Raw genomic sequence first — 17,998 nt, forward strand, 5'->3', positions numbered from 1 at the left:
ATGAACAAAATTATATAAATACAAAACAACAACATCAACAATGAGAAGCATAAAAATTAAATATTAAAACGTAATTATATAGGTAGGTATTATACTTTTGTTGGACGCCTTATTTAAACGTCCATTTTAACATTTAGAATATAAAACAAAATATATGGCCATGAACATAAAAAAGAAAATAGTTGACAATTCATACTTATATTTAACACTATTGTTACGTATTATTATACTATCTCTTTCATATAGGTACATAACTTATCAAACATTTCCATTAACATTTCATTTTCTTTTTTTATTGTAAAATGCCAACTACAACGAAAATTCACAATACGTTTAACATTATCAATTATTATTTCTAATCCAATAAAGCCAACATAACTTAAAGTTGTATGCATATAACTAGATTACCTGTATACTTTTTGAAGTCAGTGACCAAAAATGATTCCAGTCGTATGTTTTTCTTCGCTCTTGTTTGGGAATTGGCCATTGGAATGGAATGAAAAAAACCAAAGATTCGAGATAAGTTATTATTTCATTTTTACGGCAATCTGTATGATAATCTGTAGCTGCTATTCGTTGTTCACATTGTTGGATATCATAATCGAAGATGATTCCATCATCAGTAGTCCACAATATTTAATCATTTCTATGGTGTACTTGAATCTTGGAGTTTTGGTTTTAAACAGGTAAGAGTATAAGATAGCATTATATATATTAGTTAAAACATTTTAAAAAAAACTAGGTATTCGGCCAAAACTGTTTTTGGACTAAATATAAAATATTACTTGCATACGTCGATAACTTGACACGTCTTATATTATATTATTCATCGGAGTAAATAGTGGATGTTTTGGGGGTTGTACGCTGGAATATGGCGTTTTCCAATGGGCTAGTTTTACTTTTGACGATTTAGTGTATTATAACCCTGAAAAAAAAGTCGAAATACGGAAGTATACAAGCAATGCAGCCGAATAATATGGCATCCGTATACTTACTAATTAATTGTCCTTCTCTCTTCCGGCCTCCCGGTTCCCCCATCAGACAAAAATTAAAATTCTTTAATTCCTCTATCGGTCTCGATTTTTCATAATATATTAATGCTTCCCCTCCAATAATACCATCAATCATCATAATTAAAGCTGTTCTCCAGTACGTTCCCCATATTGGATTAAATGATTCAAATTTTAAAACGAATGAGCTTCGTGTTTCACTTGTTATTATCTTTTTTAATTATTATTTACTTTTCATATTATAATGGTTGGGAGATATTATACAGTAAAAAATAAATATCTATTAATTAAAATAAATAATAACCAATCAAATGACAATTGTCAAAATATACATAATAATAAGAATTAGAAAATAACATATTTTTATCTTAATTGTGTTATGAATGGTGTCTATAATATCAGTAGGTATTACTATTTTTGATAATATTTATAACTCATTATAGGTACTATTCGTTATTATAATATGTCAATTTTTAGTTGTTACTTTTATTTTTATGTTTATAATACGTATACCTTTTTAAATAATCTAACCAGATTAGTAAGTTTTAACTTATAAATTTATAATTATTTATTGAAGAAAATGGTCAAGTTCATGTAGGGGCCTTCCACAACTTGATGGACTTCACTCAGTAAAAAATTGAATTTTTTGATTTTTTTGGTAGTTAGAAAGATTTATTTTGTTTAGCCTCTTTTTGTGTTTAACCTCAAAAAAAAAATTGCAAAAACATCACTACTTATATTAACCTTATATTATAGTATGTCTTAAGGCACCCGGTGTCGATGCCATTTTGTCCTCAAAAATACAATCTGCGGGAATAACGATACCGCCTTGTAGAATCAACCAAATTTCATATATTTTTTTTAATTGCTAGAGAGAAATATTCTACAGCTCGCATCGATCTCTGTTTTTCAATATTTTATTCTCAAACTTTATAATATGTCTAAAAAAATACAAGATAAAAACCATTTATTTACAAATTTTTTAATACATTTATTTGAGATAAAATACAAAATCAGATGCGGGCTGTAGGAAGCCTTCTTCTTTCAGATAAAAAAATAGTCATCAAAATCCGACAATTCTATAAAGCTTGAGATTTATTCCCGTAAAGTCATTTTGTCGATATAATACACCCTATCCACCCCTCCTCCCCCCTCTAAATAGGTATAGGGTAGTAGATTAGTGGAAAAGTCTTATAATTGAGGAGGCAACTAAAATATAAAATTTAATTTTCAAATTTTATAGAATTGTGGAAAATTTGAAAAACTGGCACCGGGACCCTTATAATCAAATCAACTAAAATAACAAAAGTAGAAAAATTATTTGATCCCGAGTTATTATTGTGTTATGTTTTTGAAAATAGGGACATTTAAAAAGGCTTTTTAAAATATACAGTAAGTATACTTTAAATACTCGTCGGTTCCACGAAATTTTGTGTTTTTTTTGACACAATAAAATACAAATTTGGCGTTTTAAACGCATCGGACTATAATAATATGCCGTCCCAATAAATAATGTGAGTTTTACGAACCTCCCGTACGGTGTCAATTCCATCAGGTTGATAAACGCCAGGCACAGCGTGCGTTTCGCCGAAGAACTGAAACGCGACAGCGGCCGGACTGTGGAGTCGGGCAGACACCTACCGGAGTTCTGGCTCCGGACGGCCGTGTCCGCGGCGTTCCTAGGCATGTTGCACTACAAGTACCGCAAGTTTACGGACATGTCGACTACCGCCATCGTGGTGCAAACCACATTACCGCTGGGCTGTTGTGTGTACGCCGGCTCGACGATGGAGGGCCAGTACACGGCGGCGTGCGGCGCGCTCGCCCAAGAATTCGCCTCCGTCAACTCCCGGGCCAGGGGCCTGCGCCGTGACCTGCAACCGGACATCCGCCGCGACCTCCGTGACCAGTGGGCCGCGACCGAGCGGTTGGCTAGGCTATCAGACGCTCATTGCCGCCTCGTCAGGCTCGTCCGGTTGTTCAATGACGAGTACGGTGCGCCCATATTCTTCACCACGGCCGGTCTTCTCCTGAGTCAGATATACGCATTGAACGACATCGTGTCAGTGGTCTTCGTCAGCGACACGTTCGAGGCCACGTACGAGTGCTACGCTTACGTGCTCGACGCGTTGACGTGGACGTTCGCGTGGGTCCGGCTCTGGTGGATTTGCTACCGGGCTGACGATCTCACAGGACAGGTGAGCAAGCACCTATACCTGCACATGATTAATAAGTAGAGCTGCAACGGTGTTTAAACATCCAACAATATAAAACTATATAACATAACATTATAACACCGTTCATATATGATCATAATATGATGAGGGTCAACTAGACAGTAAGGTTACAATACATTGATCAATCATGAAATGTTTAGCTTATAAGAATAATATCTAGAACATCTCGTAGGTTTTTAATATTTTATGTTTAAGCGAATTACCTATAAGCATTTTATAATATTGTAATATTTCACATTTTTCTAGTTTTCTTTAAAATTCTTACATTTAAATTTGATAACGGGTCAACACACCCTAATATCATGGCTAACAACACAAAATTATTGGTACCATTAAAATTGGTACTATTAAACTAAAAATTTGCTATGTGGTAGGTACGCGTTTGTGAGGCAGAGATAACATGTTTGGATAAATGTCCTCTTAAAGTCTCAGCCGCCAGTGGTATGCTGTTTTCGTGCAATATTAGATATTACATTCGTTCGTTATTGAACTCTTGAACGCATTACAAATTGCAATGTATTAATTTACAATAAATTACTAATTGTAATTCATATTATTTGTCTAGGTTCACTTGACAGCAAAAATAATGCTTGAAAATGATATAAACTCGTACACAGAAAATACAAGAAAAATGGTAGGTTACATTAGTTGTTTTATTGGTTTGACTATTATTAGTTTATTGCTACAGTTATGTATTTGCAAACAATCTAATCTCGTTAATAATTTAGGCACTAGATTTCTTAGACCAATTGCTTCATCGTCACGTGAGAATTACGGCGTGGGGGTTCTACGATGTAAATAAGGAATTACTGTTCATGGTAAATATCAATGAAAATGTAATTTTAATTCAGCGCAAATAATTTATTGATACCTACGTATTAAATTAAAAATTATTTATCTTGCAGGTGTTAGGTTATCAATTTGGTTTGTGTTTGATATGCACTCAATTTACGACTTCGGGCATACAACTAGTTAATAATCTAACGACAGTTCAAAAGAATTCCACATATTCTATGGAAAACTAACACCTAATGAAACAATAAACATTTTTAAAAAAATAAGACATATTTTTCAGTAGATTGTAGCTTAACCTAACTGGCTATACCTACCTACCTATAAATATCTCTTTTTTTTAATTATCTACAATACCTTCCTACATGACCACAGATTGTTTTGCATTTGCGTGTGCTTTATTTAAACTTAATAGGTAGGTAGGTGATATCATATATTATGTGTTGAATACCAGAATACCAATAGAATGGTAGGATTGCTAATGATTAAAAATCTGGAAATTTATTTTAGAGTTAAGGTTTTAACCAGAGCTTTGCACCCGAAAAATTTATTCGGGTTTCGGGTTTTGGGTTTCGGGCGTTCAAACACCGGAGTAAAAAATTTCAAAAACAAACGTTATTGTTCGAGTTTATATTGGTATTTGGTAAAATATGCGGGTGTTTAGTAGGTATAGTCTAGAAAAAACATCATTTCTTATAGTTACCTATTTTTATTAGATATCTTTTTAAAAAATGTTGTATTGTTTCAAATATAAATTATATATTTCGGTGTTATATCAGTAACTATATTTGGTTGCTGTCAATACACATAGCTTAGTTGTTGACTAAACTCCAGACCAGACCCTACCCATTACACGCCAAACGTCAATATTTTACATTGGCTATATTTGGATTTATTCAATACTAATAAAGTATAATTTAAAACTCGGCGATTTGGTTTATTCAGAAACCAATGATAAAATTGGATTTCATTTTCCTGTTATTAAAATATAATTAATATATAAAGTATATTTTTAGTATTTAACTATACGCTGTAATTGATTGTAAATCCTGTCCTAATATCATTATTATCAAACAAACAGCTAACCATATAAAAATCATACAAAATGTAAAAATGATATTAATATATTATACAACATAAAGATTAAAAAATAAAAACTATTCCAGTTTCGGGTTGACCAGAATGTTATTAAAAAAAAAATCATTCGGGTTATGTGGGTTTAGGATGTTTTTTTAAAAATGTTTAACTGTTGGGGGGTTACGATAGTCCCAGTTTTTTCAGGTGCAACTGTGTGGTTTTAACTTGAAATATTAAAATAAATATTGTTAATCGATATTCGATATCTACCTAAGCCTTTTTTTTTTTTAATTTAAACGTTATAACTTATAATATTATAATATATATCTATTACATTAATATCTCACGACGTTGCAATGCAACTCGCTAATAAACGACGCCGTGTCCAATGTTGTAAAATTAATAGCACAACTTTATCCAATAATTTACACTCGAACAGACCTGGCACGACAACGATAAATGTACCTAATACACGCCTAGTCAAATCACTTAATAACGATTCTTCATTGGAAAACATAAACACTTAGGTTAAGCGGCGGCGCGGCGCTAGGCTAGGTAGGTAACATAAGACAAACCTGGGTAGTAGGTACTTACGGGAGGGATTAGACCATACCGGAAGCTGAGGACTTCCAATGATGAGAAGGGACCAGCACGAGACAACCAGGGACCGCCAACAGGACCCGACAGAACGAGTATCCAGAGCGGCGGACTGCGGTCGGCTCCAGAAAAACCCCAGGAACGAAAATAAAATGTATGACTGTAATAATTTATTTCTATTTTAATTGTAATGTAAAACGTAATGACCTCTGTGAGGGGGCTAGGTGGGGTATTGTCCCACCTACGCCCTCATTTTGGCCATCGGCCGGTATGTTATTGTTTCAATAAACGATGGCGGCGTCGCGGAAGTAATGCAAAAGCAATTCCCGCGGCGCCGCCGGTTCAAACCGGAAAAAAAAAAAGGTAGTAGCGTTAGTAGGTACTAGGTACTTGGGCGATTGTAAACTCCGCCAGAATACCGGTTAGATAAAAAGGTAATTAAAAGGTCTAAACTTGTAAACTCCAACAGTTTTATTATGAATATTATATTATATAAATTGTATACTCTTAGCCGTTAGGTTAGTAATTTTTAATTTTGTCAAATATATTATTTACTTATAACTATTATATTTTTTATGTGGACGATTATTAATTAATATTATGAAAATTATGAATATTATACTATATCAATTGTATGCTCTTATCCGTTGGATAATTTTTAATTTTATTTATATTTGGCTTCTATAACTATTATATTTTAATGTGGACTACTAATTATTATTATTATCATTTTTTATTATTTTATAATAACGGTTATATTCATTTTATACTGTTAATTGATTTTCTTCACTGGCAGAGTTTACAAGAAGAAAAGGTACTTGTGACGGAGTTTACATGCGCCCAGGTACTTATGCAAGTATTTACAACTCATATAACATTTTGAATAGAAACATAGTTACCTCTAATAGACATTCTAATGATTTAATGGGTTTTAGTATTTGGATAAAGTAACAAATGTCATAATTTCCTACTAAATGCTAATAGAGGTACTGGCCACCAACGCTCTATAGGAAGGTCACTGAATGATGGGAGTGCAGCCGTACAAGCAAGACCAATATTATAATAATATATGACGTATCATAAAAATAATATTAAACTTCACAATTTAATTTTTGTTACGATTCACTTAATCGCTTTTTCAAATGCATAATCAATTTTTTTTTACCAACGATTCTTTGTTAAACAACAATTAGTCTCCTTGATTATATTATAAAAATAGTATATTATGAATTTAATTTAATATAAATATGGGTGTAAATTACTAAAAATAAGCTTGTAGAAATATAGAATATTCCCAAATTATTTCATGCAAGCCCCAAACAAGATATCTCAGTCACTCATTTTCCCGTTATCCACCTTACATATTTTATACAATAGGTAAAAGTATGAGTTTCCAAAAACTTAGAAATAGAAAACCTATGTGTAGCGATTAGCGAATAGTAAAATACTCCTTATTCTTTCTATCAGTACAATTTCGAAGGATACAGAATATATCATTGCATAGTTGCAACAGATAATTTGACAATTAATGACACAAAGAAAAAAAGTTTATCATTTTGAGTTAAGTACTGGTGCAGTTGTACAGATAACAGATCGTTATCTGTATGCAATAACTTAGAAATATAAAGATGCCTATCGTTCACATTCTCACAATGTCCTACCACCCAATTATATAATGCTATTAATTTTATTATTATATAAATACATAAAAGATATTTTTAAAATGCATTATGTAATCTCAATGAGACAATGACCTAATATAATATAAAGAGTTTTTAAAAATATTCTTTTTATGTTTTTAAGGTTTTCAAAAATTCAAAACAAGCCAAATATTCAAAATATGTAATACTAAGAGAAAGACAAACAAAAAATAGCAAAATGAATTTAATTTAATTAATACAATTTAACTTTGTACATAGGCATTAGATAATAAATAATTAATATTTAATAGTCTTAGAATCAACTATATAGGTTGATAAAATATAAATACAAAATTGATAAAATAACTGTCAATATTATGTTATTTTAATAAAATTAAACATACAAAATATGAATAAATGTGTCCAATTAATAAAAAAATAACACTTTTTGGTGTATTTTTACGTTGATGTCTAATTAAAATAAATTAATATATATATATAGATAAACGCACTGAATAGGTCTGAATAAACAGACTGTTCAGAAGGAGCGAGTATGTTTTGTACTGTGATCAATTATTATTTACATGGGCACAGAGTCTTTAAAAACTATTTATTAGCGATCTAAATTATATCCTGGGAACAAATACAACAGCGTTTTAGCCAATTTCACATTAACATTCATGGGATAACTCTTCCCCAATTCTGCTCTACATGACGGACATTGGAACACATCAGCATTGAATGATCTTCTAAGACAACCCTGAAAAACATAAGTAATAATTATTAATTATTAATTAGTATCATTAATAATAAACAACTAAAAATATAAATACATCTCAAAAAAATTAATTTTTACTTACTTTACAAATGTTGTGAGAACATTCAGTTGTAATTGGTTCAAAGACAATTTCTTGACAACATATGCAAGAAAACATTTCTTCAACTCTATCCAAAAATGCCTAAGAGATAACCGCCACAAAAAAAAAGTTATTAGTATGTTTAATATTTCAAAAAAGTAAGGATGTCGTATAATATGCGGTCACCGGTGATTTATAAATATAGTATGCAGTCTCTAACAAAAATTAATAATTTTAAAAGAAATAAAAAATTCTTTAAAATATAATAGTATCATTCCATAAAATAAAATAAAGTTTTTCGACATCCCTATTGTTTACAATGTAATACTCTCTTTTCTTTGCCCATTTCCTAACGCATGTACAAATTCATCTCACACTTGTAACATTGGGCATTTTTATTGTTCATCAAAACATTTAATTAATTAAAAAATTGGTGGTTAATTCATCACTACTTATGATTCAATAAAATTATTTTGCCTCCACATTGTGTGCCAAAAAAAAATGTGGAATAAATTGCAGTGTCGCGCATAAATGACATACTGAGCGACTGAGTCCATACTTTCACGAAATGTCGAAGTATTGTTATCAAAAGTCATAAAGTATAAGGTTATAAACATAAAATGCTCATCAAAAAAGAGATTACATCTATCAAAGACCATAACCCGGTGTAAAAAATGGCCGGCACCAGGTAGATTACATCCTATAGCAGATGACAACAGCTGGTAGAACACGTTCACGGGTAGACCGCATATTTAAGACAGCCAAAAGTACTACATAGCACATACTTTTTTTCCTTTTTCTAAATACTCTTTACAGTCTTCCCAATATTTTGTATTGGCAACATCTGCTGTAATTAGTGTTTCTGCTTCTTTTTCAAGTTTATACAAAATTTTTGATTTTTTTTCAGGATTATCAGTGACTTCTCTTTCCGAAGAATTTCTCTTTGGATCATTATTCTTACACTGCTCATTATCCTCAATGTCAGCGTCCTGTAGTGTTCTTTTTCTTTTAGATCCAGGTAATTTTGATTTTGTGTCATTGTTAGTAACCGTAGGTATATAGTTTTCAGGATACTAAAAATCACATGATATTATTAACACAATTTACAATATTGTATATAATAACATATATCTCACAATTAATTTAAGGCCTAATTGTGCTATACGCTTTTTGCCTTGTGCAGTCCAAGGAGCTGGCGTGGAATCATCACGTCTTAGAACAAAACGCCATACAGTGAATCCTGATATTCCAGTTTCAGGATAATATTTTATTACTTTATAAAGACCATCATACCTATAAAATAAGTAATTTTAACATGTATTATATCAATACTTATTAAATTCTCATCCGTAACAATTTTAAAGAAAATCTAACTAAAAAACAATTAAATATGAAATTTTGGGGAGCAAAACAAGTACTGAAGTAATAAATATTTTTAAACTTTTAACTAATAAATCTTAAAATCCAGATATATACAACGTTGATAGGCCCAGTGGTGCTGTACAGCTGAAAATGACTAATGGAAAGATCTTGTTTTAAAATGGGAGGAGATTGTGTTTTCTAAAGATGAAGGAAGGCTAGAAGCTAGAATACAATGGAGGGAAGCAGCAGAGGACAGAGATAGATGGAGGAATTTATACTTGGAAGGCTGGTCTTAAAGGCCATTACCACTAAAAAATAAAAAACTTATACATCAAATTTAGTGAAATGTGTTTTTAGGATGTTTTGTAGGTTACAAATATCACATGGACGCATATCATACGCGAAGTACTGTATGTGCGCGTTTTCAGTTACATTGGTTAAATTCATATGCCCCACTCCAATGACCCTCGGCAGTATGGGGCGTGTAACTTTATCAATGTTAACTAAAAAAAACACGGTTACGATATGTCGCGTTAATACGCGTCCTATGTGAAACGGCCCTAAACAAATTATCAATACATTGTCTATTAGCTTATTCTGGTTTACTTCAAAAACTGTAAACTAAAGATATTTTTTTTCTACTACTATACAATTGTAGAGTATAAATTAATAAATTATATTAATTAAATAAAAATTGCAGCTTGTCAACTTTTGAATTATATATATTGATCAGACCTATCATTTTTTTAATTTTGTAATTTTGGTAGTTCATAAAAAATATTCAATTTTTAAGTCCTACCGATTTCCCAACTCTGGTGCATATTTGGAATGTTTACTAAGTTTATAATTTCGTACAACTCTAACTGGTTTGCCTTTTTTCCAATCCACAGCTGTAGCTCCTTTTTCACTATCAATTTTTGCATTACAATTGAGTGCCAAAGCTCTAAAATGTAAAATTAAAATCAGTATCATGAAAATATATATGTAAAATTTTGCATAAAGTGAATTGTATAATATACCTATTATAGCGTGTCAATTCTTGGTCACAACTCTGCAGAGCAGTACGTTTGTTTCCTGACAAATCACGTCCACCAGAACCGGTATACAAGAACTCGTCACCATTGTCGACATCATCTTCATAACCACCACTTAATACAATGCTAAATGCACCCTGATTGTCTCTACCGTGTATTCCTCCAACAGGAGGACGATGAATGCCAGCTTCAGATACCTTATAATAAAACATTTATCAAAATATTTTAAAAGATTGAAAAGATTTTTTTCAACTTACTTGTACACGGAATAACCATGTGGTTCCAACCTCAACGCCAGGAATGGGACCAAAATGGTTTGATGGCACAATATTACACTTTTTTGTTCTTCCAACACATGCCATACCCTTACCCCAGTCTCTTTTTGATGTAGACATAGATTCTGGTGTCTTTTTTTTCGAAACTTTTAATTTTTCGCCAGCTTTGACAATTTCGTTTTCATCATTTTTACATGACGGACAATACCTTAAACATTTTAACAGCACATCAAAACACTCAACATCTCATAACATAAATAAAAGTGAATTGAAAAATTTGCTAACCAATCATCACGTGGCATCTCTTTTAAGGGTGGCGTAAGACATTCCATATGGTAAGGATGATTACATTCATCACACATTAACTGTTTGTCTTCATTGTCTTTTCCACCACAAACACGACACCCACATTCCTTACATGATTTGTTCATGTTGTCTTTGCATTTGATACAATACAAAGCAGCCGCTCCTTTTCAAGAAAAAAATATAAATTTAATATTATTTTTTTTTAAATAATGTATATATTATTTGTTATTACTCATGACAGCAGGTTCAGTTTGTAAAATTTTATCATCTTCTGGTGTCCGCTCCGAAAGTAACTGATAGGGTTTTACAATATAGATATCATCGAGAAACATCAAATGACAATTTTTTAACACTGCATTATCTAACCCAACAGATACATCTCCAATAACGTCACGGCCTCTTCTATTAGTTTTTATCTCTTTCACCAGTACATCATACCAATAACCGCGTTCTTGAGGGTAATCAACATTGTAATTCATGAGAACTCTATCGTTTGTTTTTAACTTTTCAAAAGGCAAAATATCGAACGCATGAGGCCGTATTTCTTGCAATTGAACTTCAATGGGAGGTTCTTCAGGACATCTAAATAAGTATTTATCAATAGTCATGGAATATAGAAAAGTGTAAAAATAAATATAAAGCATTTACCGTAAGATTTCTGCAACATAAACTAGCCCATCGTTTTCTACTGGACTTTTAGGATCATTTGGTTTATTTACTACACAGCTGTCTTTTTTTATCTTGATCAATTTACTAATAAACCATGATCCGTAGGTATAATCTTTTACATCAACATAATCACCGACTTTAAAATATTTGCTCTCCTCAGAATTATCCTAGAAAAACATAATATAATAGAATCGTATAGTTCAGGTAACTAAAAAATATTTACTTCATTCAATGTTGAACTGGTGGTAGAAGAAGAACTTGGAGTAGGTGTTTCTTTTATTGAATTTATCGTTACTTTTGATTTTTTTGGAGAGTTTAAATCAGCAACAGCTGCCCTAACCATTAGTTGAATAACATCATTTACATTTATACTATAGTCAAATAGCCTATATTGGTCTTCCAACTGAAACATAAACATCACAATAATTTACTGTTGAGAACTAATACAATTAAAGTTAATTTAATTTAACACATATGCTGTATCAAAATATATCTATACAAGCAAATTTCAAAAAAAAAATAAATGAAATAGTTAGGTACCTATAGGCAATATTTCATAATATTATATAAATACATATTGTATAAACCTATACATATGTCACATACAAAGTACAAGTCAACTATAGTGAGTGTCAAAGAAAACCGTTAATGTAAGTAGGTAGTAATTCATTAGGTATTTACCTAATGAATTTACCTAATACCTACATAGGTATTTATACCTATGTGGCTATAGTGTATTTGAATATCAGTGAAGTATTATAATAAATAGCGCATAAACCAGTGACATATACAAGAGGGATGTTTTGGGGTTATGATTTATAACCCTAAATTGTGTCATAACTTATGACACACTCCTTGAACCATGTCACATTATATGTTATTTAGTATATTAACTAATTTTATGGTTTTTTCTATCAATAAGTACCAATAATAATATATTTAATACAACATATTGGACAACAAAAAAATTGTTTGTATTCATGATTCAAATGGCTCACAATGTAAACATTGCCCATAACATATATTTATATATATAAAAAGACCTAACACTATGGATTTTGACAAAAACCCGCTTAAAAAAATTCTAGATATGCAACCGGTTCTAACAATCATAAATAGTTCTTTACCATGTATAATTTTAACCATAATTGTATTGTTCAATGCAACAAAATAGTAAGCACATATTTTGTTAATATTACTAACATTAATATAATATAAACAAAATAATACCTAAATAATTAACATTGTCATAGATAATCCAAAACACAGAGTTAAAATGGCATTCAAAAACATTTTAAGGTTGTTGTTTGTACGGTTTCATTGTACTTTGAAAGATAATAGAATAAAGTATGGTCAATGAAGGTTAACAAAATTATGATAGAATTGATTCTATTGGCTGTGGTTTTAGGATCATAAAATAACCATCATAACAGATAAGTTATGTGTATGTATTTTATTTGTATGATTATTTATTATACACCAGTGCAATACCATACTGATGAAAAAAAATAATAACATGAGCTAATAACTAGGAAATTTAAATAAAACATATACTTAATGCGATAAGAGAAAATTATAATAATCTTTGTTATTAGAAGAGTTTGGCCTACGTTCAACTAGATAACCGAGCATATACAGTGTAATCCATAAGTTGTGTTACAAAACTAATGCAGATTACATGAACATCTTATGCAATCTACATCAAATTTGAACACATACAATTTGAATAGTATAATTTAAATAGAGTTAATACTAAACAGTGTTAGGTCATAAATAATGAAATTAACTAGTACTATAATTCATCATTATTTACTATATTTACATTATAAGAATTACCTTCTATGCAAACATAATCATAAAATACTTTAATTCTTAAGTTGTATATACTGAAATTTATTAATATGAATAAAGAAAAAATTATAGGTATATACCTACATTAAGTTATTGGCTAAACAAAAATAATTTTATAGGTACCTAGGTAATTATATCATAAATGTGAAAAAAGCAAAAGGTATGAAGAAAACATTATATACCTAACTTAAATTACATAAGTAAATAAGTTCTATACAGATATTTTTACAGAGCGGAATAAAAATTAAATATTATCAAAATTGTATTATGTATACAACTCTATTACCTATAACTATAAGCTTTTATCAATAAAGTTATATTTATTTCTAAATTTTAACAGAAATTTTAAGTTATACATTTTACTAGTTACGGTCTATTAGATAACTCATACATTGAGTGTACCCACATATTAAATTGATAATTTTTTATATCTGAGGTACAATAGATTCAATGAAGATGTCAGCATGAAATAAAAATATAAAAACAAGCAACTGCAAGACATTGTTAATACATATTAGTGTGCGCACGCCAATGCCATAACATAACCATATTAATGGCATGCACTCAACCAGATTAAATTATACTATTTGTACACGCATCAGGAATTTGAACCAGAACACTCAACCAATCAGTTGTTCTTACTTGCTTGCCGGCAAAAAACAATCTCTGGTTTTCCGGCTTGATGTTGAATTTGTCTTCGACGAGTTTCTTGAACTCTTTGAGCACTGTTGTCCTGGATGTGGGTATTGTGACCGACACGCCAGTGTCCATCATTCTTACTTGTACGTACATGATCACAATGGCTTGTCTACTGTAGTTAGCGCTGTCAGACGATCTATCTTTAGTTTCTCGGTCAACGGTGGCAGTACTACCCTGCAAGAAATGATTGGTTAGACTTCAAGAGTACATCAGGTTAAGGGATGGTCAGAGGTGCATTCCCCTCTCCTACTCTAGTACCTAAAGGTTAATAGGGCAAATGCGAGTTCCCACACAAGACAAAGCAGGTAACAATCATCTATAATTAAATTCTTACATGAAAATAATACTACTATGATACCTAAGCTAATACTGCATAGTATTTCGGACATCCAAAAATATATTCTTACAAGAATGAAGAAAATGGAAAAATGTTGATACTAGAAGTAAAAGAAATGTCCTCCCTACTTTATTCAAACTTAGGACAGACAATTTGAATGTAATAGTTGTCGTGATTAAAATTTGTTTGTTTTTGTCATAAAAATCTACTTGAATCAGTTTTTAACATATATATATATAAATACTTATTGTTAATTTTAATTTTATGTTAATATTCCTTACCTACTCTGATACATTTTATGGTAATAAATATGAACACGTATTGTTCATTAAACCTAACTAATAATATGTCAATAAGTACGAGTGTTTTTTTTTTTTCACAAATATCGATTTAAAAATAATGGGCTTCCCTCCCCAAACAAAAGTCAGGTACACACGTCCGGCCACTCCGGCGGAACGAGTCTCCCGAGCTACCAATTTTTAATTTTACCTGTTCTCACGAAACACAGTTGATCATCGTCGTTGTTCGTCACGTCGGGATCAAAATATGAGGAGATACGAAGTAGATACTGGAATACAGGCGAACAGCGGGATCAATGACGAAAATTGCCAAGTTGAAAAGCGGCGAGTGCAGAGTGGTAACTAACAAAGGGCAGTGGACAGCGCCTGCACTCTGCTCCGGGTCGGTGAACAATCGAAATGGAAACACAAAACGATTTTGGCGGGATAACAGGAGTGCGTGTCGCGTGAGTGCGTGACAACAACAAGGTACTAGCCACAAGGTTGAAGGTACTATAGCTGGTAAATGGTAACGAACGGCGCCAAACGGTAAATGCCAATACGCGGCAAAAAGATAAAAGTAAACTGACAAGATTACTGATACTAGACGCGCACGAACACGACCGCAGCCGACAACTTACTGCAACGGACTCTTTAAATTACGATTATTCTGTGATTGGACCACGGCGAGTCTAATAACCTGAGGATGATAAGTGATATCACATTACACAACACACATGACACATATTTTACACATACGCGTCAATGCGTCATTTAAATCATAGACCTATTGGCTATAAAAAAAAATAAAAAAATTGTTAATTGGTCTATGATTTAAATAGTATACACATGGCCATGATATAAACAACATGGTATGATCGCAAGAGTCCAGATCTGGTCCAAGTCCACGCAATACGTCACTTGTTTACCCGTATTATCATATTGTCATTAAATTATTATTACTATACACTACTCTACGTCACGTGCTTACCAAAGGTATATGACCGTCAAAAAGTTACGATCATACCTTGTTTTTTTTACATCATGCACATGACAAAAATGAGTATTTTTACGATTGTCATGAGTATACATTATTGAATACATATAATATTATATAATATGGGCATTTCATATAGGTATAATTAATATTTATTTTAAAAATCTAATTGATTTTCTAATACTTTATTCAATATAAATATATTATATTTGAATTTGATTACTATTCTTTATACTAATTATACATGCCTACAGCTTACAAAATAATTTTAAATAAGTTATGTTTTAGAAACTCATTAAGTATTACTAATTTTTGTGCCTACATAATATTATTATTTTTTTTTATATTTTCTTATTCTTATTATTTTTTATACCTAACAAAAATATAACGGAAATCCATTATAGTTTGGTAGGTTTATCTACCGTAAGAATAAAATTATAAGGGATAATCAATATTATCATTTATTACCACGATTAATTTATTATATAAATCTAGATAATATTATAGCCTATAGGTATAGCCGTATAGGTATTTAATGTACCTACTTTTATAGTTTTATCTCATGGATATATATATACGATTTCATGCGAGAGACGTCCAGGACGAGAGTTGTAAATTGAATATTTAACTTAATCAGTGTACCCCGAGACGTTATTTAATTGAGATGGAGGTTGTGATATGGAGGTTATCGTACAATAAAAGAAAGTAAAAAAAATTGTTTTTAACGGATATTCATAATACACGGTTCATTGAAATCTTGTTAGGAGTATTCGGTGGAAATGTCTAATAAATAAATAAGAATTTCGAAAAAAAAACCGGGCAACTTTGTAACTTCTAGATGCGTAATCTTAAAATTTTAAAAAATGTATTAATTTTTTTAATAAATAATGTTTAAACGTTTAATTAAGATTATAAAAATACAATAATTGAGGTTAAACATTCGCATGCTGGTGATGAGAATTTAGAAATAGTCTAAAAGGGCAAGTCTGAAATGTTAAAACATATTTCAACAACATTCTAGACTCCTTCACAAATTTTATAACTATAAAAAAATTTATAAAATGTTAGGTTTTAATTTTATAGCTAAGATTTGAAAATTTAAAACAACGATTCTCATAAATATTTCATACCTACTGTAACCAAAAAATGTGCAAAATATATAAACAGTTATTTTTTACAGACATTTTCAGTTCAAATTTGGTCAAAATCAAAAACAAAAAACGAAATCATAACATGACCTTTTTTTGTAGTAAACTGGAATTTCCAAACACTATATTTAAAATGATAACAAAATCGAAATTGATAAAAATTAACTTGTCCCCTTTCTGCAGTTACCGATTCACATAATATGACATATTGTAAAATTAATTTATAATAATACGAGTATTATACACAGATATACATACTATAAGTAGTAGTATATATCTGTGGTATAATATAAATTAGGTATTATTATTATACTATTGAAGTGATCGATTATGTTGAATTGACGACAAATACAGTAATGGGAATACTTTTAAAATACTTTTTGTAGCTCAATTTTTTGATTGTAGAGCTTGGGGACTAAGCCCCCCTCAAAAATGTATTGACTTTTAAGACGATGTCAGCGCAATGTTTGTTTTCTCTCTAGCCCACGTGCAAAATAAACAAAACGCATATACGCAGAATCATTTTTTTTTGTTTTTGAGAATCTTAGAGTAAAATCACCCATTACAAAAACGATGGAGAATAATATTTTTGACGGTATTTCCCTGGAAAATTTTTACATTGAACTCAAATTTAACAAATCCATTACACTAAATGTATAGCAGAGTGTTACCCACTTAACCGCTTTTCTTATTTTTGTGTATTTTTTGTGATGATTTCCAGGGTAGTAAAAATTATATAATTTTTAACTTCTATGGTGGTTTGTGGAAGCAAATTGGATATAGTTGGCTCATGAAGCCCTATATTCCATAATAAATAATCTATTGTAAAATA

The 17,998-nt window shown here is 30.8% G+C and overlaps 2 protein-coding genes across 3 annotated transcripts; one reads left to right on the forward strand and one right to left on the reverse strand.

The window, feature by feature from the left end:
- The first annotated feature begins 473 nt into the window (after positions 1-473).
- LOC132942981 (uncharacterized) lies at positions 474-4,382 on the forward strand. Its single transcript, XM_061011723.1, has 5 exons — positions 474-686; positions 2,566-3,208; positions 3,813-3,881; positions 3,976-4,065; positions 4,153-4,382. The coding sequence occupies exons 1-5, from the start codon at positions 553-555 to the stop codon at positions 4,270-4,272; spliced, it is 1,056 nt and encodes a 351-aa protein (XP_060867706.1). The 5' UTR covers positions 474-552; the 3' UTR covers positions 4,273-4,382.
- Positions 4,383-7,579: 3,197 nt separating this feature from the next.
- On the reverse strand, positions 7,580-15,676 carry LOC132943383 (E3 ubiquitin-protein ligase UHRF1-like). 2 transcript variants are annotated; one of them, XM_061012356.1, is made up of 13 exons: positions 15,233-15,676; positions 14,350-14,580; positions 12,080-12,259; positions 11,836-12,023; positions 11,420-11,769; positions 11,167-11,350; positions 10,864-11,089; positions 10,592-10,803; positions 10,372-10,515; positions 9,347-9,503; positions 8,996-9,283; positions 8,214-8,312; positions 7,580-8,113 (listed from the first exon to the last, which is right to left on the reverse strand). In XM_061012356.1, exons 2-13 carry the CDS (start codon positions 14,497-14,499, stop codon positions 7,967-7,969), a joined length of 2,325 nt encoding a protein of 774 aa, XP_060868339.1. In that variant the 5' UTR covers positions 14,500-14,580; positions 15,233-15,676; the 3' UTR covers positions 7,580-7,966. The 2 variants fall into 2 exon arrangements, with proteins under 2 accessions (XP_060868339.1, XP_060868340.1); XM_061012357.1 differs by lacking the exons at positions 14,350-14,580; positions 15,233-15,676 and adding an exon at positions 13,087-13,106.
- Positions 15,677-17,998: the final 2,322 nt, after the last annotated feature.

Source organism: Metopolophium dirhodum, chromosome 4, assembly GCF_019925205.1.
Source record: "Metopolophium dirhodum isolate CAU chromosome 4, ASM1992520v1, whole genome shotgun sequence".
Taxonomy (NCBI): domain Eukaryota; kingdom Metazoa; phylum Arthropoda; class Insecta; order Hemiptera; family Aphididae; genus Metopolophium; species Metopolophium dirhodum.